Source organism: Acomys russatus, chromosome 15, assembly GCF_903995435.1.
Source record: "Acomys russatus chromosome 15, mAcoRus1.1, whole genome shotgun sequence".
Taxonomy (NCBI): Eukaryota; Metazoa; Chordata; class Mammalia; order Rodentia; family Muridae; genus Acomys; species Acomys russatus.
In genome coordinates, this window is record NC_067151.1 from 39923599 (window position 1) to 39949276 (window position 25678).

At 41.9% G+C, this 25678-nt stretch overlaps 2 protein-coding genes across 2 annotated transcripts; one reads left to right on the forward strand and one right to left on the reverse strand.

Annotated features, from left to right (window-relative positions):
* Nucleotides 1–2033: 2033 nt before the first annotated feature.
* Nucleotides 2034–20155, reverse strand: C15H3orf33 (chromosome 15 C3orf33 homolog). Its single transcript, XM_051157250.1, has 5 exons — nt 20027–20155; nt 18341–18400; nt 14465–14612; nt 7013–7173; nt 2034–2629 (listed from the first exon to the last, which is right to left on the reverse strand). Exons 1-5 carry the CDS (start codon nt 20138–20140, stop codon nt 2228–2230), a joined length of 885 nt encoding a protein of 294 aa, XP_051013207.1. The 5' UTR covers nt 20141–20155; the 3' UTR covers nt 2034–2227.
* On the forward strand, nt 20139–21986 carry LOC127199014 (translation machinery-associated protein 7-like). Its single transcript, XM_051156908.1, is given in 2 exon segments — nt 20139–20231; nt 21735–21986. Coding segments are annotated over 2 exon segments (291 nt in total). The 3' UTR covers nt 21933–21986.
* Nucleotides 21987–25678: the final 3692 nt, after the last annotated feature.

The following is a 25678-nucleotide window of genomic DNA, read 5'->3' on the forward strand; positions in this document are numbered from 1 at the left end:
AGTGTTGGCATTCCCCCAATCCCAAGAAGCACCGCAGGGTCTGCATCCTACCCTGCCTAGCAGCGGGATTTGGTTATCTGCCTGCTTTCGCTGCTGTGCTTGGCACAGAGGCTCAAACACTTGTGGAGCTCCTGAGTCTCCACTGCCTTTTGAGAGTTGCAGTCTCATTCTAAAAAGAGCTAATTGTAACACCTGGTATGGAAACTAATTTTCTATTTCCCCTGGAGAGGCTGGGAACCTGGCTCGGTGCCCAGACCACAAGCCTCACCCCCTGAGCGCTCTAATCTGCCCCTCAGAAAGAACCGGCACCTTGGGACCTTTGATCTCAAGGCCCATCTGTTCTTGTCTAGAGGCAAGCAGCACGTGGACTGACCTGCAACACGTGGGGCCCAGGTCTGCTGCCAGACTCAGAACACCTCTTAGCCAGGCATGGTAGCACTTAGGAGGAAGAGGCAGATGGATCTCTATGAGTTCAAAGCTAGCTGGGTCTACACAATGAGTCCCAGGCCACCAAGGGTTATGTAATAATGGGATCCTTAAAAAAAACAAAAACAAAAACAAAAAGAAACCCACAAAACAAACAAAAGCAAAAAACAAAACAAAGCAAAAACTTGTGTGTGTGTGTGTGTGTGTGTGTGTGTGTGTGTGTATTTGAGGATATTAGCAGCTCTAGTTGGCAACATGAACCTGGAAGAATGGGGCCTAAAAACAAAGCAGACTAAAGTCTCATGCAATAGCCAACTTTATTCAGAGCATCAGACAATTTATACCCTTGAGGGTTAAGAAATGTCACCTGAGGGGGCCAGGTGTGGTGGTGCAAACCTTTAATCCCAGCACTAGGGAGGCAGAGGCTGGTGGATCGCTGTGAGTTCCGGGCCAGTCTGGTCTACAAAGTGAGTCCAGGACAGCCAAGGCTATGCAGAGAGACCCTGTCTCGAAAAACCAAAAAAAAAAAAGAAAAAAAGAAAAAAAGAAAAAAGAAAGAAATATCACCCGAGAAATGTTTACAATCACAAGAGCAAGTCAAATGTGGCAAAAAACAACATAAAAACATAACACTAGCCAGCTATAATAATAATCTGAAGTAAGCTCACTCCTACTTCATATACCTAGGAGGGCCACAAAAGCACATCCAAGGACAAAGAAACTGAGGTCACAAGACTCTTGTCTTGTTTTCCCACAGCACTCAGAATTCTCCTCCCAAGACTCCATTCTTGGACCACGTTCAACCATGTTTGGCTAGTTAGCAAAATACTGTTGGCCTTGGGAAAGAGGCTTACATTGTCAGGAAGATTTTAGTACGTACAGAAAAGTGGTTTGGGGGTGTTTTACCTTGTTGTTTCTCATTTTTAGATGAAGTCTCTATTAATTAGCCCAAGCTGGTCTTGAATTCACTATGAACCAATGATAACCTGAAATTCTTATCCACGAGTTTACTTAAAGAGTGCTGGGACCACAGGTGTGTGCCACCATGCCCAACTAACTTTACTATCAAGGCAGTTTACACCCTTGAATTCAAGAATTGGCTACTTCAGGGGCTCAGTGACGTCCTAAAGGTCCTTCCTTTCCATCCTCTGTGCTGCCATCCTTACTATTGTCTTAAGGGTAATTCTCTCATCTGACAACAGGGTGAAATCAGCTGTATTTATTACCAAGAATGGTGTTTGTACTTCCTGTATCACAGGCCCAAACTCACCAATCAGTAGCTAGAAAGATGCTGAGGGAAAGAGTGTAGCCTCAGAAAAGAAATATTCTTAAAATTCCTTTATTGTAAAGGTGATAAAACTGAAAAACAAATATTAAATATGGCTCCCCCTTCTAACTGTCAACACTTCAGCTTTCTCTTCAGATACTAGCATTATAGATTGACAGTGTAGCTCAGCAGTGCTTTGCTAGTCCAGAATGCTAAGGCCCAGAGGTCAATCCCTGGCACTAGGGGCCAGAGAGGAAGAAAAAAAAGCAAAACTTGAGTTTTACACACACACACACACACACACACACACACACACATCCTTCTACCAGGTACCTTTTTATAGTGTCTTTCCTTCGTAAAAGTATATTACATTGGTTGTAATTCATTCAAATTGATCCTGATGTTAACAATGTTTTTGTTAATTACCACTAGCCTGAAATTTTGATAACTTGAAGAAGTTCCCATTTTTACACAATGAAAAGTGGTCACGCTTTTCCCTCTTCAAGGCGGTCACCTCTAGACCTCACGTGTGTGTCACCCTTTTCTCCGAGGGTGTAGGTGGCTCACAAGTTCTCTGAGTCTCAGAACTAAAGAGCAGTTGCCCACTGTCTCCTTCCAGCTCCCACAGGTCCTCTGAAACCTGCCATAGTAACTTTCTTTGGCCAAGTTCACATCTGGTCCAGCTGTTTTTATATGATTCTCCTTTTGCCATTTCTCTCTCCAGGAGTCTTTGAGTTTTCTATAATAACTTGCTTTTTCAGATTCTTCCCTCCATATTCCTTCTCCTTTCTTTAAGGCTGTCAATTCAGCTTTCAGTAAGTTTCGGTGAATTTTCCAGTGGGTTTTGGGGTCATGAGTTAGGCCTCTGACAAGAACGGCTTTGCCTAAGCCTCTTCGCAGAATCTCCTCATTGAGATTCACATTAAAATATCCACCCTGAATAAAAAGGAGGAAACCGACTGTTATATATTATTATAAGTATATATAAATCTATAAGATATAGTACTATAAATATATCTTGTTTACCTTAAAATCCACCAATTTTATCTTTTTTAGAGAACATTAAAAAAAAAAAAAAAAAAAAAAGAACTATAACACAGAGGTCTTCAGGCCCAGTTTGGTGGCAGGTGTTTGTTGTCATCCTGGCATTTCTGAGACTGAAGCAAGAGGATTACTTACTTACTCAAGACCAGACTGAACTACAAAAAGAGATACTGTCTCAAAAAAAAAATAAAACATGTAACAACAACAAAACAGGACCTGGAGAGACGCAGCATCTATGCAAATATCTAGGTGTGGCAGCTTAGGCTCATATCCTAGTGATGGGGAGGCAGAGGCAGGTGGATTCCTGGATGCCACTGGCCAGCAGCCTCCCTGACTAAGTGATCTCTAGGCTCAGAAAGAGAAGATAAGGTACAGGGTAACCAAGGAAGACACCTGACATCAGCCTCTGGCCTCCACACATACCACACGAGTGTGAGCACCTGTATACACATAAGAACCCCGACACACACACACAAAATAAGTTACAAAGCAGACAAACAAAACAACAACAAAAGGATTGAACAGCCTAAATCAGCTACTGCTAAATTGAAAATTTAATTTTTTTTTAAATAAAATGTGCTCTTGAAAGCCCTGCTCAAAGTTGCCTGATTCTCACTGATCTCTAATCATTTCAATGATTACATTATCACTGAAACGATAAAGTATAAACGATGCTATTTACTTTCTTGGCTGTGTAGAGAGAAAATGTAGCACAGGATTTGCACAAGGAGAGCCCATAGCAAAACAAAGTACACCAAAAGCTAAAAAGTAAATAAGTCGTAATGAACTGAACAGTATTCAGTTGTTAAGTGAAAAAGTCCCAGGGTTTGAAGGCTCTGGCAGGTAGGGTTTGTTTGTTTGTTTGTTGCTGTTTTGATGTATATGAGTGTTTTGCACGCCTGTGTACCACTTTCATGCCTAGTGCCTAGACAGGCCAGAAGAGGGCATCAGACCCCTTAGAGTTACAGCTGTAAGCCTCTGTTTGAGGCCTGGGTCCTCTGCAAGAGGAGCCATCACGCTCATCTGTTGAGCAATTTCTCCAACCGCAGGTATGCACATTTTAAAAACGCCTACTCCAAATAGTCTTTGAATCTTTACCTTGAAACTTTCATTTCTGGAATATCCTACTTGTAATGCAATCAGTAAATGATTCCCACCCCCCACTCCTTAGGAATTCATAGGAAAAGCAGATCCTATTTCAATCTAATAAAACTAATTAAACCCAAGTATCGGTAGCTTCGTTTTAAAGTAAATCACTGGGCTGGGGAGATGGCTCATCAGGCTAAGAGTGCTTGCTGGAGTTCGGCTCCCAACACCCACACAGGGCAGCTCAGAACTGTCTGAACTCCAGCTCCAGGATACTCAGCCCTTTCTTCTGGTGTCTATGAATACTACACACACATGTGCATAAACACATATAGTCACACACACACATACATAAAAACAAATTTGTTTTTGTTTTTCTAGATAGGGTTTCTTTATGTAGCCTTGGCTGTCCTGGACTTGCCTTGTAGGTCTGGCTGGCCTCCAACTCAGAGATCCACCTGCCTCTGCCTCCCGAGTGCTAGGATTACAGGTGTGCCCCACAGCACCGGGCAAATAAAAATCTTAAGAAAGCAAAGCAAAACAAAACAAAAAAGTGGTTGTGGCACACTCTATGACCTGGAGTTTGGTCCTAGTACCCATGTAACAAGCCAGGTGTTCTGCAAATGCTTATAACTCAACACAGACGGATTCTACCAGCCTCATCCATGTGCATGCAGTGTATACAAACACACATATGTGTATATAATCTCAAGCAGACACATGCACAAACACATTCACACACAAATATTCACATCTACATTTAAAAAACCTAAATCACAATTAATGTGAAATTAATGTAAAAATGTCAAAATTCTAGGCTTGAAGAAGAAAAATTTTCTAAGATTTTATAAAACAAAGTCATTTTTATTAAAAAAGGCTTTTAAACAAAAGTGAAGATAAAACATTATTTTGGTTCACGGTGACGAGAGAGTTATGAAAGTTTTATTATATTTGTCTCAGTTTAAAGCATTTTGTAAGCTCATATCCTTGAGCCAAACCAAAGAACTGAGTTTCACTTTCACACATTTGTAGAATTCAAGCAGGAGAAGTACTTGAACCACACTGTGTGCACAGCATAGTGGGCTGACATGGAAAATGACGCAAGAATGCAGCAGGGCTTTGGGGCCAGGAAGAACTCTGCCAGGCCCTTAGAGGCCTCCCTGTAAGTGACACCAGCACCCCCAGAGGACAGCTATCTGCACATATGAAGGGACACGAGCAAGGCATTTACTTTTACAGCATCCGAGTGTGAACACACAGGATTTGGAGTAGATGGCGCAATACTTACCTTCAGAAAGCATCCTTGTTCTCTGCAACTTCCAGTTGCCAAGCGACACTCCCCAAATGACTTATGGTAACAATGTGATAATATGCTCAGCCATATGCAAATGTATAGGGATAGTCCTTTATTTAGCAAATTTGAAAGCTTTCATCCTTTCTAACTTTCTTTTTATATCTTCAGATTTGTTTATTTATATATTTATCTTTTATTTTATTTTATTTTCCAAGACAGGATTTCTTTGTGTAGCCCTGACTGTCCTGGGAATTGCTCTGTAGACCAGGCTGGCCTCAAACTCACAGAGGTCCTCCTGCTTCTGCCTCCAGAGTGCTGGGATTAAAGACGTGGGCCACCACCACCAGGCTATTTTTAATTATTATTTTTTTAATTAAGCCTTGCTTTTTAAAAAAAAAGATTTGTTTATTTATTTATTTATTATTATGTATACAGTGTTCTGCCTGCATGTACACCTGCAGGACAGAAGAGGACATCAGATCACATTACAGACGGCTGTGAGCCACCATGTTGTTGCTAGTAATTAAACTCAGGACCTTAGGAAGGGCAGTCAGTGCTCTTAACCTCTGAGTCATCTCTCCAGCCCCATGTTTTTATTATTTTTAAATCAACAAACATTTGTACTTTATGTGTACAAGCATTTGCTTATATGTATGTATATGCACCTCATGTGTGCCTACTCCCCTTATAGGCCAGAAGAGGACATTGGATCCCTGGAACTTCAGTTACAGACCTTTGTAAGTTGCCATGTGGGTGCCAGGAACCAAACCTAGTCTTCTACAAGAGCAGAAACTATTCTTAACCACTGAGCCCTCCCTCCAGCCCTATTTATTTATTTATTTATTTATTTATTTATTTATGTGCCTGTGTAGCCTGAGGAATTTGATCACTTGGAGCTAGAGGTATGTGTACCTGTCAGCTGCTTGGTGAGGGTGCTGCGACCTGTCAGCTGCTTGGTGTGGGTGCTGCGACCTGTCAGCTGCTTGGTGTAGGTGCTGCTGCGAATCAAACTCATGTCCTTTGCAAGAGCAATAGGAGCTCTTACATACTGAGCTATCTCTCCAGCTATCTCCAGGCCTTAGTTCTTAATTTTTAAAATTACGTGTATACATGTGTGTCTGTGTGCATGAGAACTACGGATTGCAGGATATTTGATCACACTGTAAACCCCATGATGATGTACTGGAAAAAAACTGTATGCTGTGGCTCAGCCCTAGCACACACCTTTAACCTAAGAACTTTCTGTTTGTTGTAAACAGGTGGTTGTGGGTGTGGCTCAGCCCTAGCAAACACATTTGACCCAAGAGCTTTTTGTAAGCAAAAGCGAAATAAAGCCACCCATAGATCAAAAGGAGAAGCAAGAAACCAGTTGGCAGGAGGTAAACACAAAAAGAAGGGGCAGTGGTTGAAGGGTGTTTAAGACAGAGTGGAGAAGGAGGAAGGGCTTTTTCCTTCTGAGCTGAGTAGGAAGGTCAGCTGGGTACTTTCTCTGCCTCTGCTAGCAGGCTTTCACCCCAATATCTGGCTCCTGAGTCTTCACTGGGATTTTCTTCCTTTATAACAACAGTGCCCGTGAAGGCCAGGAGGGGGTGTTGGATCCTGTGGAACTGGAGTTACAATGGTTGTGAATTGTTTAAAGTAGGTATTAGAAATTGAGCCCACGTCCTCTGGAAAGACAGCAAGAGCTCTTAATTGCTCGAGGCCCCTCTCACCCCTTTAGACATCCTATCTGGGTAAAAGAATCCTCCATACATTTTTACGATGAAATTTATATATGAAACACCTTGTTCTTTACACAAAACTGTAAGTTCCTTATCAAGTCAAAATGCTAATTAAATGAGTGCTTACTTCTGTGAAGAATAAAAGGCGGTCAGTCATTCCCTCAGACTACTCACCCTGTTCACTAAGAGGTAGCAGAAGAGTGCCGCGTTCTCCTTTCCAAGGAGCTGAAACCATAGCAGCTGGGACGGCTTTAGCTCTTCCTGCAGCCAGACCTTACCCGTTTCTGTGAGTTCTACGCCAGCCAGCTTAACCAGCAAAACCTCACAGGGTTTGTCTAAGAAAGGAATGAAGAAGAAATTTAGCCTCAAGGGCACACCACGAAGAAATCCCAGAGTCGTTTGCCTCCAAGCCCCTACCACACCGAACAATGCATTGTGCTTATTTATACATAATCAAACTTTAAACTTAGCAACACTTCATTTGACTAAATTTATTCATTTTTCTCTTAAAATAATACAAGTATAGGCCAGGTATAGTAGCCTTTAATCCTAACACTCAGAATGCAGAAGCAGCTGGATCTTTGTGAATTTGAGGTCAGTGTGAGATACATAAGGAGCTCAGGAAAGCCAGGGCTTCCCTGTGTTAAAGCAAACAAGAAAAGAAAAACAAACAACAACAAAAACCCCCACAAACAAACAGAAGTCCTCAGTACAAGTATAGAACAGGATAATTCTAAAAGCCATTTGATCAAGTTCCTTCACATTAAAGATTTAGCCAAACTCACCCTTTATAACTTTCCAAAGCTGTTTCTACATGTATCTGAATAATGCAGCTTAGTTCTACAAGTAGAACTGCAGACACTGGCTCCTTACTTCAAAGAACTTGTTAACCACTTTGCTGTTGGTGCTTTTCAAGACAGGGTTTCTCTGTGTAGCCCTGGCTGTCCTGGACTCTCTTTGTAGACCATGCTGGCCTCAAGCTCTCAAAGATCTGCCTGCCTCTGCCTCCCGAGTGCTGGGATTAAGGGCATGTGCCACCACCACCCAGCTGTTAACTACTTCTTAAGGAAATCAGCTTCCCACCCAAACAAAGACTGGCTGTCTCAATATTATTACCTTTTGAAAAGAAGATTTAATTTTTTTGATTATGTGTGGATGTGTGAATGTGTGCTGCACGTGTGCAGATGGTCATGGAAACCAAAAAGAAGCATCAGGGTCATGGACCAGAGTTACAGGCAGGTGAGAGCCTTCCAGCATGGGTGCTAGAAACCGAACTCAAGTCCTCTGCAGCAGCAGGGCACTCTCTTAACCATTAAGCCATGGCCAAATAAATGATTACTTAAAACAAACAAATATAAACATTTAGCACAACTGACTTCCAAACGACATTTTACCAATTTATTTTATTTTTTAAAAGTTTACATTTTATACAGTATTCTGCCCACATGTGCACCTGCCCACCACAAGAATGCACTGAGTCTCATTACAGATGGTTATGAGCCACTGTGTGGTTGCTGGGACTTGAACTTGGGACCTTTGGAAGAGCAAACAGTGCTCTTGATCTCTGAGTCATCTTTCCAGCCTGATTTTACCAATTTATAATCAAGATAACATAATACGAAGATATATTTACTCAAGTCCTTGAAAATACTTTATCAACTTAACTTTAATAATGATTTAACTTATTAACTAATTTTTTTTTTTTTAGGAGACAGGCTGAGTCTGTGTCGCCCAGGCTAGTCAAGTGACCTTCTGCCTCTTCGTGAAACCGTGGATGCATGGCACACTGACTAGCTTGGAGTTTTATTTTTAGAAAAATGTTTAGAATGTTCCATAAAGGAGTTTTAAAAAAATTAGTATCTTAAAAGGAATGTTTCTTAAAAACCTGTTTCCTGAGTTTCAGGTAAAAAAAGCATCAGTGAGCAGGCAGATTGTATCCTTAGCAACAATTATGTGACACAGGTAAAATGCAGTTAAACTAAGACAGAACATACAAAATCGATTAGACGATGTTGTGGGGGAAGGTAGCACATGCCTGTAATCCCCACACTTTCAACGCAGATACAGAAGTACTGCCAGTCCAAGGCCTGCCTGGGCTATATGCAAGACTTCGCCTCAAAAAACATAAATAAGATTTTTAAAATTAGGTGACTATAATCCAGTTGTATACCAATAAATTCTGAGGTCTCCTCTAATGTTCAAATGTTACCAGCACCATCAACCTTCCAATAAAAGCTTTTACAGGCTATGAGACCAAACATTAGGTAACCAAAAACTTGAAGTGAATAGTCTCAATCTACTTCAGCACTATCCACTTTAGTATTAATGTCCCGGCCCTTCCCACAATAAAGGCCCCTGGGTTCTTTTTAAATGAGGACATTTCTTACTGAACACTGAAAGTATGATACAGTCAATAAGAATACTGTCATTATGCTTTAATAAACTATCCATAACAAATTCATGAGTAGGAGAAAGCCAATAGACTTTTTCATGCAAACCTTTGAATATTCCTAGAAATATTAGTGTTACTTTCTAAAGTCTATGAATTCTGGCTGGGCACGGTGGCATTGCCTACAACCCAGCACTGGGAGAGCAGAGGCCAGGCTCTCACACGTTTCAGGCCACCTTGGTGAACATAACTAGTTCTAAGCAAGTCATGCCTAGACAATAAGAGCTTGTCTCAAAACAATAATAAAAAAATAACATTATTTCTAAATTTTTAAAAAATATTGCATTTATTTCTTGCGTGTGTGAGCAAGTACACGCATTGCCACAGCATGCATATAGACATGTAGAGGACAGCATGTGGCAGTTCTTTCTATCATGTGACCACAGAGATTAAACCCAGGTCTTCAGTCTTGGTGGCAAAACTTTTACATGCTAGGTTATCTCACCAGCCCTCAATTGTCTGTCTAATTTTTTTAGTTATTACATTTACTTACTTATATTTGTGTGTGTGTGTGTGTGTGTGTGTGTGTGTGTGTGTGTACATGCACATGGAGGTCTGAGGATAACATGTGAAGTTGCTTCTCTCTTACAACATGGTTACCTGAAATTACACTCAACTTGTCAGGCTTGGAAGCAAGCACCTTAGCCTGCTGAGCCATCCTGTCTGCCCATGATTTCTACTCTCTATTTTTAGCTTTGTTTCTGGGATATGAATCTCTCTGCCTTTCTAGTTCTTTAATAAATCTTTTCTTTCATTTAAGATTTATTTTGTGTGTATGAACGTTTGCCTGCATGTGTGTGTGTGTGTGTGTGTGTGTGTGTGTGTGTGTGTGTGTGTGTTCACCTACCTTGGAGGTCAGAAGAGGGAATTGGATCCTCTGCAACTGGAGTTATAGATGGTTGAGAGTCATGATAACTATTGCTGAGATGCACTATGTCATCTCTGCAGTTCCTTCCAATAAATTTTGCATGGCATAATAGTCATGTAACTGGCATGACATAGGTGTGACAACTGTGTTCTAACATAAGGGTCATGATAGCCTTTTTATGGCCTAATAGTCTTGACAGCTGTTATAATTTAATGGTGACGATAGCTGCGTTATGATATACTAGTCATGATAGCTGTTATGACAAACTATTCATGCCATGTTATGGCAAAATAATGCTGGGAAGTGAACCTGGGTCTTCTGAAAGAGCAACAAGTACTCTAAACCACTAAGTCTTCTCTCCAGTCCCTTCAATAAATCTTGCAAAGAAACAGTTTTACAAGTCCAGTCCACACTGGATGGGACAATTCAGAGATGCTAGAAGGGAGGCAGGAAAGGGTAATATGGGTCCAGTAGAGTAGACAATGAACATTCTGTCAAAAAGGTAGGATGCGAGTTTTACAGATGAACGCAGAGATCAGGGAAAGGCAAAAGCATGTCAAATGAGGGAAAAATATGAACAGCTGGAAAATCAGAGAACGACACAAAATGATACTAAGTGATAAACACCATCACTAAGGAGTCCACCTCATCATTAAACTTTGTTGTTGTTTGTTTGTTTATTTGTTTGTTTGTTTTAAAATAATGTCACCCTATGTAGCCTTGGCTAACCTAAAGCTGGCTATGTAGACAAAGCTGACCTCACACTCACAGAGATCCTCTTGACTCTGCCTCCTGAATGCTGGGGGTAAATGCCTGTGCCACTGTGCCCACCATAAATACATGTTTTTAAAGGTTTTGGAAAGTCTGATAAACACACTGGTATTTGTGAATAACCTTCATTGCTACAATAGTTATATCCATATCATAACACAATAGCCATGATAATGATTTCTGATGTAACAATTATGATAGCTGTGTTATTGAATAAGTTATAACAGCTGATATGATAATCATAACAGCTGTTATAAAATACTTATGATAGCCATGTTAGGACATAATAGCCATGGTAACTGTTATGACAACAGTTATGATAGGCATGTTATCACATAATAGATATGATAGCTCTGTTATGCCATAATAATGATAGCCATGTTATAATAGTCATGGTAGCCAGATTATGACATTATAGGTGTGAATAGCTGTGTTGGGACATAACTGTATGTAGCTGTGTTTTGGCATAATAAGCAAAAGGGTTTACTTGGCCATCATTGACAGGAACTCAAACAGGGCAGGCGCCTCAAAGGCAGGGGCTGATGGGCATGCTGCTCACAGGCTTGCTCCCCACGGCTTGCCCACCCTGCTTTCTTATAGAACCTAAGTCCAGGGATGGCCCCACCCACAATAGTCTGGGCCCTCCCTGATCAATCACTACGTCAGAAAATGCCCCACAGCTGAATCTAATGGAGACAATTAGGCTCCCTCCTTCTTATGCCTCTAGCGTGTGTCAAGTTGACATTACACTATCCAGCACACCAGGAGAGCCATGTTATAGCACAGCAGTCATAACAGCTGTGTAATGGCATAGCAGGACAGTCATGTTATATGGCAAGCTGTGTCATTACATAATAGTCATAATATCTGTGCTAAAAGTAAAAGTCATGATAGTCTGTTCCGACATAATAGTTCTGACCCTGCAAGGAAACTCACGGCAACAGGCAATGTCCTAAAACAGAAGGGACACCCTGGGATATATGCAGTTGTCAAAAATATTAGTGTCTTATCAGCAGCAGTAAAAGCAGCTTTGGTTAATTTCCTTGCAGCACAAGCAGCTCAGTGACTACTGCAGGCATATACCTACTTCAGTGGCCACCATGTGTAATAACACTGTAACAGAAGAACAGGCACTCGCCAAATCACCACTGAAAGTGTTGTAAGTATTTCACTTCATACTTTTTAAAGTTGTAAATGAATACACATGGTTGTGCTTATCCTTTCTCATCTATATACGCCAAAGATAATGAGGGGCGTCATGTAAGTCATGAGGGAGGAATCCTAGAAATCTGCACTTTTCCCCCCTTACACAAGCATCCTCAGTCATGGCTGTGGTGATTTAAATGAGTCTCATCCATTTGAATGCTTGCTCCCCAGTTAGAACTGTTTGGGAAGGTTTGGGAGATGTCGCCTTGTCAGAGCAGGTGTGGCCTTATTAGAGGATGTGTGGCCATTGGCTTTGAAGTTTCAAAAGCTCATAACAGGTTGCTCTCCTCTCTCTCTCCTCTCTGCTGTCACTTAGGAATCAGCTGTAAGCTCTCAGCTACTGTGTTAGCCTCACTCCTGCTGCTGCCTTACAACATGCCGTGATGATAATGGACTAACATTCTGAAACAGTAAACAAACCTTCAACCAAATGGTTCCTTTTATAAGTTGCCTTGGTCGCGGTGTCTCCTCACAGCAACAGAACAGTTAACTAACAGAACGACAAACAATCATTTGGACCAAATCTTTTGAGTAAAGAATGGCTTCAATTTTTAGGATCTAGATAGTTCTATGAATAAAAACAAACAAGCAAATAAACAAAAAACTCCACAAAGGTCTAGCTGTATTTCATAGGTCAGATAGTAAAAGTGGTACAAGAACACGAAAGAAAGAAAACAGCTTGTCTTTTCTCACTGCTTTTACAATGCTGGGAATGAACCCCAGGGCCTCTGATGCACTAAGCAACCACTCTTCAACTGGGTTCTGCCCCCAGCACCAAGCACATTGACTTAATAACTACTTTCAAATAAAAAAAGATTCTGTTCTAGAATGTTATTACATCGTTCAACATAGTGCTTGGGGAGTGATTTTCTACTTCCTAAACCATTTTAGTAGATGCTTCTTATGTTTTCTGTCACTTCTGAAAATACAAAATGATCTCTTTGCCAAGAGCAATGTATCTCTGTCACAAAGTATTCACATTGTCATTTGCTCTGTAGTAGCCACTATCTGTTAAAGGACACACAATACATTTCTTTCATTTATACATGAATAGGCATGGAGTTCTGAAATGAACAACACAACAAAACAGAAAACAAAAAGTACTTTCTAGCTATGTCCTAGTACCTCCACTGGATAGGCATAGAGCTTACAAAACAAAACAAAATACCAACAACCAAACAACCAGACAACCAAACAAATACTAAGTCAACTCTTTTGGCAGATTTTTACCCAAACACTATTGACTAGTCAGTATTTTCTATAGACTGTGAACATCAAGTTTGAGGGAAAACTTGTTCCTGCTTTATCAGGAGCTTATACTCTAGTAGAGAAGATTAATTTTTAAAAATGCATATATAGCATGTACAGGAAGTTAAAATAAATATAAGGAAACCAGGTGGCTTACAACTTTGGAAGATGGACAGCAAATTTTACAAATCATGGTAGGAAAACAGTGACAGCTATAACTGCAGTGCGCTTAAATGGCTATGGGGCGGTCAATTCTTCCCAGGAAGTTTCACAAAAGAATAGACAATAGAGCTGGATCTGAAAGAGTGAATTTAAGTTGTCTAAGCAAAGAACCAGACCCAGGGGCAACAGGCTGCGTCTCCAGGAGACAGGGGCATGTGCCTGGGCTCTTTCGTCTGAAGCAGAGACGGATGTTAATCAGTTGGAAAATGGCGTGCCTCCTACTACCCCTCCAGTCTCCTTTGGCCTTGGCCCCTCTCAACCTTCTTCACGTGTTTCAGGCACAGGAGCCCTCATGTAAACTGTCAAAAGATACAAGCTCATGCCTTCCTATGTTCCTCCTGGCCTGCCGACTCAGATGGTCAGGTCTCCGATTATATAACAACCCTTCGATGAGACCTTCTCCGACTCCTATATATGTGTAGATATACTTAACCCTACCAGACCTGGATAGTTATCCTAGGATGTAGTTCCTTGTCTTCATTGACATTAGGAAAACAGCTTCGCATGTGTATTGCCTATCCTCCACCAAGACTGTAAGCTACAAGAGTTAGAATGGCTGCGCTTGCTTAATTCAGCATTGAACTCGGTTATCTTAGGTCCTAGGCCATAAGAGAATGCCTTCGCTTATGGGATGAGCAACCGAATGCAGTCGGCTACAACAAAAGAGAGATGGAAGACAGGAATGCTTTAGCCAAATTAAATAATTTCTCGTCAACAGGGCTACGGTTCAGGTTTTCATAGACTACGGAAAGTAATCAGAATTAGGATATTTTTATGACTTTATAAATAGCATCTTGTTATTAAACGCCACAATAGTTACTACAACAGTTATCTAGCTTTACAATTCTTACATCGTACTTACGTTTCCATGAAGATAGAAGAGGTAAAGTAACAGGAATATGCTCAATTTCTAGACCACACTCAGTTATCCGGCGTAATCGACCACGCAGTTTCACTCTCTTTCTTATAAATTCTACTGGAATCTCTGAAGGGGTTGTAAATTTTGATGTCTGTTGATTTTCAAAGAGAAAGGTGTAACTTTAACTTAAGATGAAAATAAAATGTGACGATACCTAACCATTTAACAAGAAGACACAGCCATTGAAAAGTTTCTTCTTCTTCATCATCATTATTTTTATTACTGTTACTGTTGTTATTATTATTACCATTTCTGTTTTTCAACCCAGGGTTTTTCTGTTTTAGCCCTGGCTATCCTGGAACTCACTATTGGCCTGGAACAGAGATCCGCCTGCCTCTGCTTCCTGAGTGTTGGGATTAAAGGCATGTGTCACCACCACCCAGCTATAACTTGGTTCTTAATTTGACATTGACACTTTAATATTTAATCAAAAGTGTTATGCGGTCTGGAGAGACGGCTCAGCAGCTAAGGGCACTTGATGTCCTTGCAGTGGAAGTGGGTTCAGTTTCCAGCACCCAGTTCCTGACACCCTCTTCTGGCCTCTGGTACACATGAGCTCACACATGCACAAACACATACACATAAAAATAGTAAATAACTTAAAAAATATTTATAGAGACTTAAAGCTTCCTATCCATTCATTTCCACTTCAAGATACTATGTAGGAGATGGTAAGTGTAAATCTTAAACAAAGTTGTGTTAAATTAGACTCCCAACTGGCAAGACTTTTAAAATTAAAAAAAAAAAAAAAATCATTTAGGAGACAAAGCAAATCTTAAAAAAGAAGGAGGCAGAGAGCAATGTTGGAAATTTACTTCCCCAACAACTACTTGGTGGCCAGGGTTAGTAGCTATTTTATGCAACATGCACCACGCATCATGGCTAGCTCAGAACCTTATGTAACACCAGGCTTGTTTCTCTTACCAGGAAAAAATATTTGATGCTATGGCATACTTTCTCTGCAAGGGAGGAGAGCATTATCTAAATGTTGGGGAAATTTCCCAGTCATCACTCAAACCAGGGCTTAAGTTTTTAAATTTTCAATTTAGTGTACATGTGCATGTGTACACGTGTGTATATGTGTGTGTACATGTGTGTGTGTGTATGCATGCATGTACACACTACATTGTACATGTGCAAATCAGAGGACCACGTAGTGGGGTATATTCTCTCCTTCCACCTGCACATGGGTTCTGGGTGTTGAACTCAGGTCTCCAAAGCCTTTATCTCAAAGCCCCAGAACATGCTTTTACTTGGATTCAGAAGGAACCACTCTGGATTTCTGATTGTTTGCACGGGCATACATTAAAGTACTTATGTGAGAAGTTTTTGTTTTTGGATATTCACCGAATTGAACACTATAAGTGATAACCCACATTCCAAGTTAAACTCTAAAGTTACACCCTTTCGGATTAAATAGATAATTGTATAACCTGACAGTTTAGGTTCAATAACTTAAAAACAGCCACATCAGGATTTATATTTCTATCTAAATGTAATACTTTATTTGAAAAACACCTGAGAAGCAGTTTTGCCTGAAGGACAAGATCTCATCAGCACCAACAGCTCCCTACTCAGACAAAGAAACTAGACAAAAGTCCTAGTTTGTTTTGGTTTTTGGTTTTGTTTTCAGCAAGCTTTCCCTCCAGCCTAGGCCAGGCTGACCTGGAACCAGCAGGCCAGGAACTGGTAGCAATCCTGCCTCAGCTTTCCAAGTTGCCAGGAATACAGGTGCAATTCACTACACACGGTTAAGTCCTAGTGTGCTCATATAAAGTTGAGATGTGTGTACTGAAAGGTTATAGTTTATGGAGCAGCTAAAACAGCTCATGGGATTGTAATCACGTGGTTACAGATGACAGCAATTGAGAACCTGTGGGCATAAGTGGGCAAATAAAACTTACGTTATTAGCCGGCATGCTTGTTCTGTACTCCAACTCCTGCCTTAGATGTAGGCTCAATATTTTTAGCATTTGGGTTAGTGGTTCAACTCTGAAGTAATCAGAAAGCTATCTAATTCTTAGAGGGTTTTTAAAACAAGCAATATATAACTGAAGGTCTTAAAATTCTTCTGCTTCCTCACTTACTAAAAAATTTTAATCCTGTTCCAAGTTTATGTTTGTCTCAACAGATTTTTACCTGACTAACAGACTCCATCCAGAGATCACCTGTAAATTACAACCTGCTGAGATCTAGACCTACAAAAAGCTGATATAAACCAATCCCACAGAGATGACTGCTCCTTGTCTCTTCAACTAGATCAGCTGAACAGATACACTTGGTAAGTGCCCCAGTGGCCCTTAAATAGCTTTTCAGCCTTTCTAGGTCCTAATAACAGTGCCCCTAATGTCAGCAAAAAAAGCTACAGAAAAAAGTGACTCAGCCCAGTTTCCCACTTTATAGGCTAAAATGCTAAGTCAAGGACAACTCTATGACATAAGAGACAAACTTGAGCCTTTAGTTCTGTTTCTCTAAGTCATGCTTGTACCCCTTATACGATAGACTTTATGTTATGTTCGTTCAATTGTTCTCCTTGACTGACTACCCTAATGTCTACCGACTTTTGGTCCCTACATTCTATGGTGCAAAATATAAAAGACTCTCAGATCATGTAAACAATCTCTAGACCTACTTCAAGATTAAAGCAGTTACAAGAAGAAGGGGGGAATGAAGGAACCAGCCCCCTTAAAGACCCCCATTAAAGCCAAAGTCTGGGAAAATGTAAAAGTCAGCCTACTCAGTCCTCCCTTAAAGACCCCCATTAAGGCCAAAGCATGTACATTTCTAGGGGGTCCAGCTTGAACCAAGGACAGACAGATATCAGATCACTGTGTGTGTGTGGCAGGGACAGGAGAAACCTTGAAGAGTCCAACTTGACTCAAGGTCTCAGTCTGTGCTCAGAGTCCAGCTGGACTCAAGGGCAACCAGCTGTGTTTAAAATTTCCACTACCCCTCCCCAACTAAAAAAGTTCCTAAATGCCCCCTGTGACTGCTTCAACCAATCTTTCCCATAGGTCAGCTTGCCCCTCCACCCATTATCCAACCACCCAACGCCAAGACTTGTAACTCCCTGCTTGCAGCTTTTCTGCCCAAATGCCAACCAATCACATACTGTAAGACTCAATTCTTTGTCTAAAACCTATAAAAGGCCTGTGCCTCTGTTTCTCAGGGTCTGCAGCTTAAAAGATCTGGACAGACCCCATCACGATGACTCAATAAATTCCTATACATTTACATCGACAATAGACTCCTTCTCTTAATAAAAACTCCGAAAATAGACTAAAGATCTCCCTAAAGGTCTCAGTCTTACATATGTAAAAAGTAAACCAGAAACACTTGAGATATTCCACAGTGTCTGAAATGCAAGTTTACTGACTATACTATTTTCACAAACTCAATCCTTTATGGGATCATTTATGTATAAAAAAAATATGATTATGCAAATAGCATATAGAATTAAGTAACTCTAAAATGTTGCACATTTTTATCACCCTAAAATATATTCACTGCTCTAAATTGTTTTTGTTTTGCTTTGTTTTTCAAAACAGGGTTTCTCTGTGTAGTCTTGGCCGTCCTGGACTCACTTTGTAGACCAGGCTGGCCTTGAACTCACAGTTATCTGCCTGCCTCTGCCTCTCGAATGCTGGGATTAAAGGCGTGCGCCACTATGCCCAGCTCACTGCTCTAAATCTTAGCCAGGATCTTAAAATATGTTTATTATTCTAAAATACAACTTAAAACCTTCCAGTATAAATATAAGCTGCCCGGGAGGAGAATAGACCCGCTGGTTGTCTGTTGCCCCTGCCATGTTTGACTCACCAGGCGAACACTTCTTACTAGCAACATTACCCCAGCTATGGCCATTCCAGTGCTGATGTTCTGCAAAAAGAGATTCAGTGATTAATTCTCATCAATTGTTTACACTAGTCAGTGTGCTCACTTAAATGGGAGGAGACTGTCTGCATGATGACTAACAGTCCAAACAATGTAGATGCTGGCTCGATTCTTCCAAACAGTGCTGCCCTGTCCTGTCTTTAACTTTCACACTGATGCTTCATCTTTCTTCCTAGCCATCTGGCACACACAGGGATTTGACTGTGAATGATTTTTTTTTTTTTTTTTTTTTTTTTTTTACCTTGTCTATGAATTCCTTGAATGCACCCACGGCCTAACAGTTCTAATCTTACATCCATGTTTAATTATGTATTTGGTAGAAAACCCTTAAAATATAGCATCATGGCAAATAAACTGGGTAAACGTGTATGTGAGTGGTTGGAAATTAATGTTCTGAATAATAATACACGTGTTAATTTGGCACTTGTCAACCCTAAGTGACAGATACTAGACTACTCTCAGGTTGGAGCTACAAAGGCATGTCCCAGACACAGCTGTCTGCCTGCGAAGCATTTACAAAGCTCAACTTCCTCGGGAGATTGTTTGTTTTTCGAGACAGGGTTCCTCTGTACAGTCCTGACTGTCCTAGGTTCACTTTGTAGACCAGGCTGGCCTCAAACTCACAGAGATCCAGCTGCCTCTGCCTCTGCCTCCCTGAGTGCTGGGATTACATGCGTGTGCCCCCACTCCGGGAGTTGGGGCGGGGGCGGGATGGGGGGGCGCGGTCTCAGCAGAATTTTAAAGGTCTGTTGTTCCTTCCAAGTTCATTTTCCTCCTGGCTTTTTCTTGCCTGTCTTTCCTAATGCTCCATCTCCCCATCTGTCCCGAGATTGCCTCCTTCCACTCCCCAGAGAATGACCCCAGGCCTCATTTCTAGTGTGTTTTCTGTGGTTGTTCAAGATGGTGGTGTATCCAAGGCTTTTCTCATTCCGGCAGGTTTACTCAGCTCGCTTTCAGCAATATGTCCACTCCTGACGCTTAACTATGCCCAGTTGCCTCAAATAGCTTCTACCTACAACTGCGCTCTGAAGTCTAATGGCCTGTCTTCAAGATCACAGTCTCAACCTTTGCATATGCAAGAGCTCTACAGCTTTTCCCAATAAATCATTAACTGCGACTCCTCCATGTCAGGAACCATCACCACCATCGACCCAGGGGCAGCTCCCGCTTTGCCCACACCACCACAGGGACCTTAGCAGTCCTTTCTCCGGTGTTAATCTGGCGATCTAAGTGCCTCTTCTTTAACTGAATTTCAGCGGCTTTTCTTGTTCCGCATAAATACAAAACAAAACAAGACTGGGGATATAGTTCAGTGCTAAGCACTAGAATGTTTACCGAAATTCCAACCCCAGCTCTGGAAAAACCCATCAAGGCTCGGGGCTTCTCTGCCCTTCCTGGGTCTCCAGCCTGACATACTGACCGGGGAGCTGCCCCTGGACCACCCCGTGGGGTCCCCAGCACCGCGCCATCCTGGCAGCGAGGAAGCAGGCCTGACCGCGGTGTCGCCTCCTTGGCCATTCCCCTGCGGCGGGGCTGCCCTTCCGCCCCTCCTCCTGGAGACCTGCGGTGAGCATCCCGCTCAGGCTAGCCCACCCCGCTAGGCCGTGGCACCTGGACAAGGCGCAGATGGTTGTCCACCCACTGCGACACTCGCGTCACCACGTTTGCCTCCCCTCGGTCGGAGTCGGGCGCCTGCGACCCGACGCTAGCGGGCGACCGCGCCATGTTCCGGTGTCCAGCGAGCGGTGCGGGTTTTCCCACGGGCAGCAGGGGGCGCTGCGCTGCGCTGCGCGGCCCAGGGTCCTCTTTGCTCTATGTCTCCAGCACACCCTTGTCTACAGGAAGTGCTACAGGGCAACAGAAACAGAACAACTGACTCAAAACAACGCAAATAATGGTGTTAAATATTAAGAAAATATTAGGAAGTCTGACGGAATATACACGATCCTCTTCTTCTTGCTTTTTCTATAAGCTTATTTATTTGTTTGTTTGTTTATTTTTGCTGTTTTCCTGACAGGGTTCCTTTCTGTAGCCCTGGCTGTCCTGGAACTATCTCTGCAGACCAATCTGGCCTTGAACTCAAGAGACCCACCTGCCGTATTTTACAGTGCTGGAGAGCAAACCCAGAACCTCTTCATCACAATGTGCTCTACTTTTTTTTTTTTTTTTTTTTTTTAAAGAAACGGGGTTTATGTAGCGCAGGCTGGCTTCGGCATAGAGATCCTCCACTTCAGCCTCTGCTTTGCAGAGGCTACTGGTGGCTTTCTAAATACTTTTTTCCCCACAAATGTTTTAATGTGTTTTGCCTACATGTATTTCTGTGTGCGGTTGTGAAATCCCCTGGAACTGGAGGTAAAGATAGCCTAGAGCTGCCATGTAGGGGCTGGGAAGTGAACCCAGCTCTCTGAATACTTTTAATATCAAAAAAAATAAAAGAGAGAATGGAGATATACTTTATTCGTTGAGCCGAAGTGTGTATTGTGTAATAGATTTAACTTTGGCCCAAAGAAAGATGTGTTTTTTTTCCCCACTGCTCTTGATAATTTCTAAAATATCTTACCTGATAAAATTATCTTTTGCCCCGGGCCTTTTGGGCCTGTAAGAAAGTCTAACATCCAGCTTCTGGGGGAGGCTTTGAGTCTCCGGACATCATCAGCTTGACCTTCAGAGAGGCTGGAGACAGATCTGCTAGTGTGCAGTAAAAACTCTGCATACGGAGCATTCCGGGTTGCACTGTCCATGCTTTCTCATACACGGTTGCCGAGAGGAGTCAGTGCTGTTCATGACTTCATGGATGGGCAATTAAAAAAGAAAATTAGCACACCTGGGGATGTCCTTGGGCATGCCAAAACTCGACAGTTGGTCTTATAAGTATTGGAAGTCTGTGGGAGGTGGTGGTACATGCCTTTAATCCCAGCACTCGGGAGGCAGAGGCAGGCGGTCTCTGGTCTACGGAGCACGTTCCAATAGCCAGGACTATACAAAGAAACCCTGTCTCAAAAGCCCCAACCATCCCCCAAAAGTGCTGGAAGTCTTGGTATAGTTGTTTAGCTCTGCATGGGTTCAGTATATGATAATCTCTATTTAAGTGTGTTTAAAATGTTACAGTAGAACTTCCCTAACATGTGAGGCCTTGGGCTGGATCCCTAGCACTGCAAAAATATAAAATAAAAAAATGAAGAAGTTCAACAGCTGGGACGCTGGAGCTCTTAGAAACACTTTACTTTCGGCAGCTGGTCTTCTAGAGATTCATTAGGTTTGACTCTCCCTGCTGTCTGCTCTTCCCTCTCACTAAATGTCATATCCGATTTGTCCTCAGCTTAGGGTCAGAGCTGTAGACGCTGTGTCGGGCCTAGAAGGTGGCAAAAAGAAGCCCTTGAAACAGCCCAAGAAGCAGGCCAAGGAGATGGACGAGGAAGATGAGGCTTTGAAGCAGAAATAGAAGGAGGGGCAGAAGAAACCCTAGGGCAAGGGCCCCCTGGCCACAGGTGGAATGAAGAAATCTGGCAAAAAGTAGAACGAAGTTGTATCTTGGAGCCTGTTAAACATCTGGATTCCCTGCCATAATATCTTTGTCCAAAAACAAAACAAAACAAAAACAAAAACAAAAATAAAAAACGGAGTGTTATCCTGAAGCCTATTGTACATTGTAATAAACGTTTGTAATAAAAGTAAATAAAAGTATTAAAAGTAAATACAATGGAAAAAAAGGAAAAAGTTCAATAAACTTATCTTACAGAAATCAAATATATAATGTTGTAAATCAGTGTCCCACCCCCGTTTTTATGAATGACATTGGCATATCAAACTCACCTGTGAAGTCTGCGTTCCTTGCTTAGATGATGTGCACACACAGGTACATGTGCCAAAGGCACCAAAAAAGGAAAGCTATTATTCCTATATCCTTAGAAATGGACAACCGTAAGCTAAGCCTCGAAAGAGTTGAAGTATCTAGCTATGTTTTCAAATCTACAGGGCCAAGTCACCACGGTTATGCCCCTTAGTGAACTCCTCAGAGAGCTGGAAAACAAAGCTGGCCAATCTATCTCAGAGACACAAAACTAGACACTAACCTTAGCTTTGCCTTCCAGTGGAATCCCTGTTGTCTATCCACGCCTCAAGCCTTGTCTTTTCAAATCTTGCAAGGCTTGCTCTTCCTTTTTTTTTGTTAGAGATCAGTTTAGGGCCTCTTGCTAGCTAGGCAAGCTTTTCCTACCACTCAAGCACGCATCTCCATTTCTTTACCTTCAATTTATTTACATCAACATTCAAATGTATTCAAAGTACTTTTAAAATACTTGTAAAAATCTGAAATCACTGTCTCTGTGCAGACGTGAGCCTTAGAGCAGCCACATGTGGAGGTTAGGGGTTCACCTGGAGCTACAGGTGCAGGCAGCCACCTGGTTCAGGTATTGGAATTTAGGCTCTAAAAGTGCCATATGTTTTTTACTATGTCAGCTCCCAATTTTGACCCCTTCTTTCCATTAACATTTTATTAAATTTTCTCATACTTTCCAAGTTCAAAAGATGATGTTTCTTGCAATCAGAATTCCTCCTTGGTAAGTAATTTAATTAGAAGTTTACTCTTGCATCTGGAGATGTAGTTCAGTTGGTAGAGTGCTTGTGCAGCCTGCCCAAAGCCCTAGGTTCAGTCTCTAGCACCACATAAAATTAGGTCTATGCCTGTAATCTTGGCATGTGAGAGGTGGGGGTTCACTTTTAAGGGACTACGTTAAGTACAGGAGAAGGTTATTAATCAAATGATAGAAACTAGGGATTGGTATACTGGTCTAGAACGTGAGATGCAATATGAAGCTTGTCACTGTTGAGGAGCAAATTTCAATGGTGCAAAACGGGGCTGCAAAATGGTCCACAAAGTGATGTGGGACAAGTGAGTTGGTAATAGTACAGATACATCGGCGGCTCAGTAGTTTCACACTGGAGACGGTAGCTAGCACTGATAGTACTAGCACTGTATCATCAGAAAAAAACCACTCACCAGGAGGTAAGCTGATGCACGCCTTTAGTCCTAACACTCAGGAGGCAGAGGCAGGCGATCTGAGTGAGTTTGAGGCCAGCCTGGTCTACAAATCTAGTTTCAGGACAGCCAGGGCTACACAGAGAAACTCTATCTTAAAAAAACAAAAAAAAAAAAAACCAAACCCCCCTCCACAAGAGAGAGAGACAGACAGAGAGAGAGAGAGAGAGAGAGAAAGATCACTTACCTTCTCCTGTGCCTCTGTTTTCTGTGTAAAACAGGAATTACCAGACACCTACCTTTTAAAATCATGGATCCTCTTGATTAACATAGATGAGAATTCTTGAATGGTATTTTGCATAAAGAAATACATTTTGGCTGCTATAATACTTCTGGAACTTGTAATGATGGCCACAGTGGACAGGGGTAGTGCTAGATGGCAGAGCCTTTGTCTGTTTTCTTCTATTTATCTTTTTGCGGTGCTGGGGCCAAGGTAGTAATTGAAACCTGTTAATTTTTTTTTTTGAGATTTATTTATTTTTATGTGTATTGGTGTTTTGTCAGCACGTATGGATGTGTACCAAGTGCATGCAGTGCTTAGAAGAAAGCAAGAGATCTCTTGGGACTGGAGTTACAGAAGGTTGCGAAGCATCGTGTGGGCGATGGCTTGACCCGGACTCCTGTGCAAGAGCAGCCAGTGCTCAGAACTGCGGAGCAGTCTGTCTCTCCAGCTCCCACCGCTACTGTTAAGGGAGAAATGCCCACAGGACGTGTTCTTTAGTTTAACTTGAGGACACAGCACTCCTCCCACCTGGGATCCCCTCATTGCAGGCGGTAGGCAGAATCATGATGGACAGGGTTTCTTGCAGTATGTGGCTTACATAACGGAGAAGAATAATTTCATCATTCAGGAGACACCATCTGTCCTTAAGAGAGGAGGTCTGATTTTCTGAATACATTTTACAAGAAGTTTACATACTTGTGCTGAAGAATATAGGTAAAAGATAGAAGAGCCGAGAAAACGGAAGAGCTGTCAGAGGGCTGTTGAATAATTCTAGATTGAGGCCAATTAGCAAAATTCCTTTGATACCATGAATAACTAACAACTTTTAATTCTTTTTTTCTTCATAAAAGACAAAATAATGAAGTTGATCAATTGATTTTTAAAATAAAATATTGAAATATACTATCTTCTTGGGGCTTGAGATTTGGCTCAGTGGTTAAGTGCACTTGCTGCTCTTACAGAGGATGTGGGTTCAACTCCCAAAACCAACAAGGTAGCTCACACATCTTTGTAACTCCAGGCCAAGGGGATAGATACAGTAACGTCTTTTAGCCTTCCTGAGCACCAGCCACGCACATAGGGCACATACAGACATACATACATGAAGGCAAGACACTTATACACATAACAAAATAACAATAAAATAATAAATATATATACTATATTCTTTATTGTGTCTCTAGACGTTTACCCTACAAATTGTTCCTTTTCACCTGTATACTCCATGCCTCTACTTCCCTGACTTACTAAACGTAAGACAACATTCAGTTTCAACTGCTTAGAAGAACATTTGTTTTAGAACAAGGCCCTAGTCACACTTGTACTGTCATCATTCTTGCTTCGTAGAGGTAATAAATTCCTCAGGGTTCACTTCACATTTTCTGGACTTCATTTTTTTTTTTTTTTTTTTTTCTTTTCTAATGCTACCATTCTAGTTTATTCCTTGTCTGCTCTTCTCTTTTGGAGCTTTGAGTGATGCCTGTAATCTCAGCACTTGGGAGATGGAGGCAAATTTGAGGCCATCCTGGGCTACGTAAAGAGACTACTTCAAAAAACCAAGGGCAATGTCCTTCCCACTTGGCTCTCCCACCTGCCCGGAACAGTATGATGGTAGTGATCACAACTGATGGCCTGAGAGGGGGAGGGAGGCAGGAACGGTGCGGGTGATGAGACCTCAGGTAGTAGTGAGCAACAAGAACAGATTCTGGAGACAGGCTTCAGTGAGACAGCTTGGTTAACTGGGAGAAATAAAGGCTATGTAAACCTTTGTAGGATGCTTAGGGGTATGAGGGTGGATGTACAACATTGGTTGGGACTGGGGTGCTGAGGATGCCTCATTTGCATAAGAAGGAATTCCAGGTGCTTGGTGGACATGACCTAACAAGGAGAGGGGAAGTTTAACCAGACTCAACTATGTGACCTCCTCTGGTATGGGCAAAGGTGTTGGGGGTCCCCCAAAACTATGTGTGCCAGGACATGCAGCTTCAGGGCAGGGGAGGGA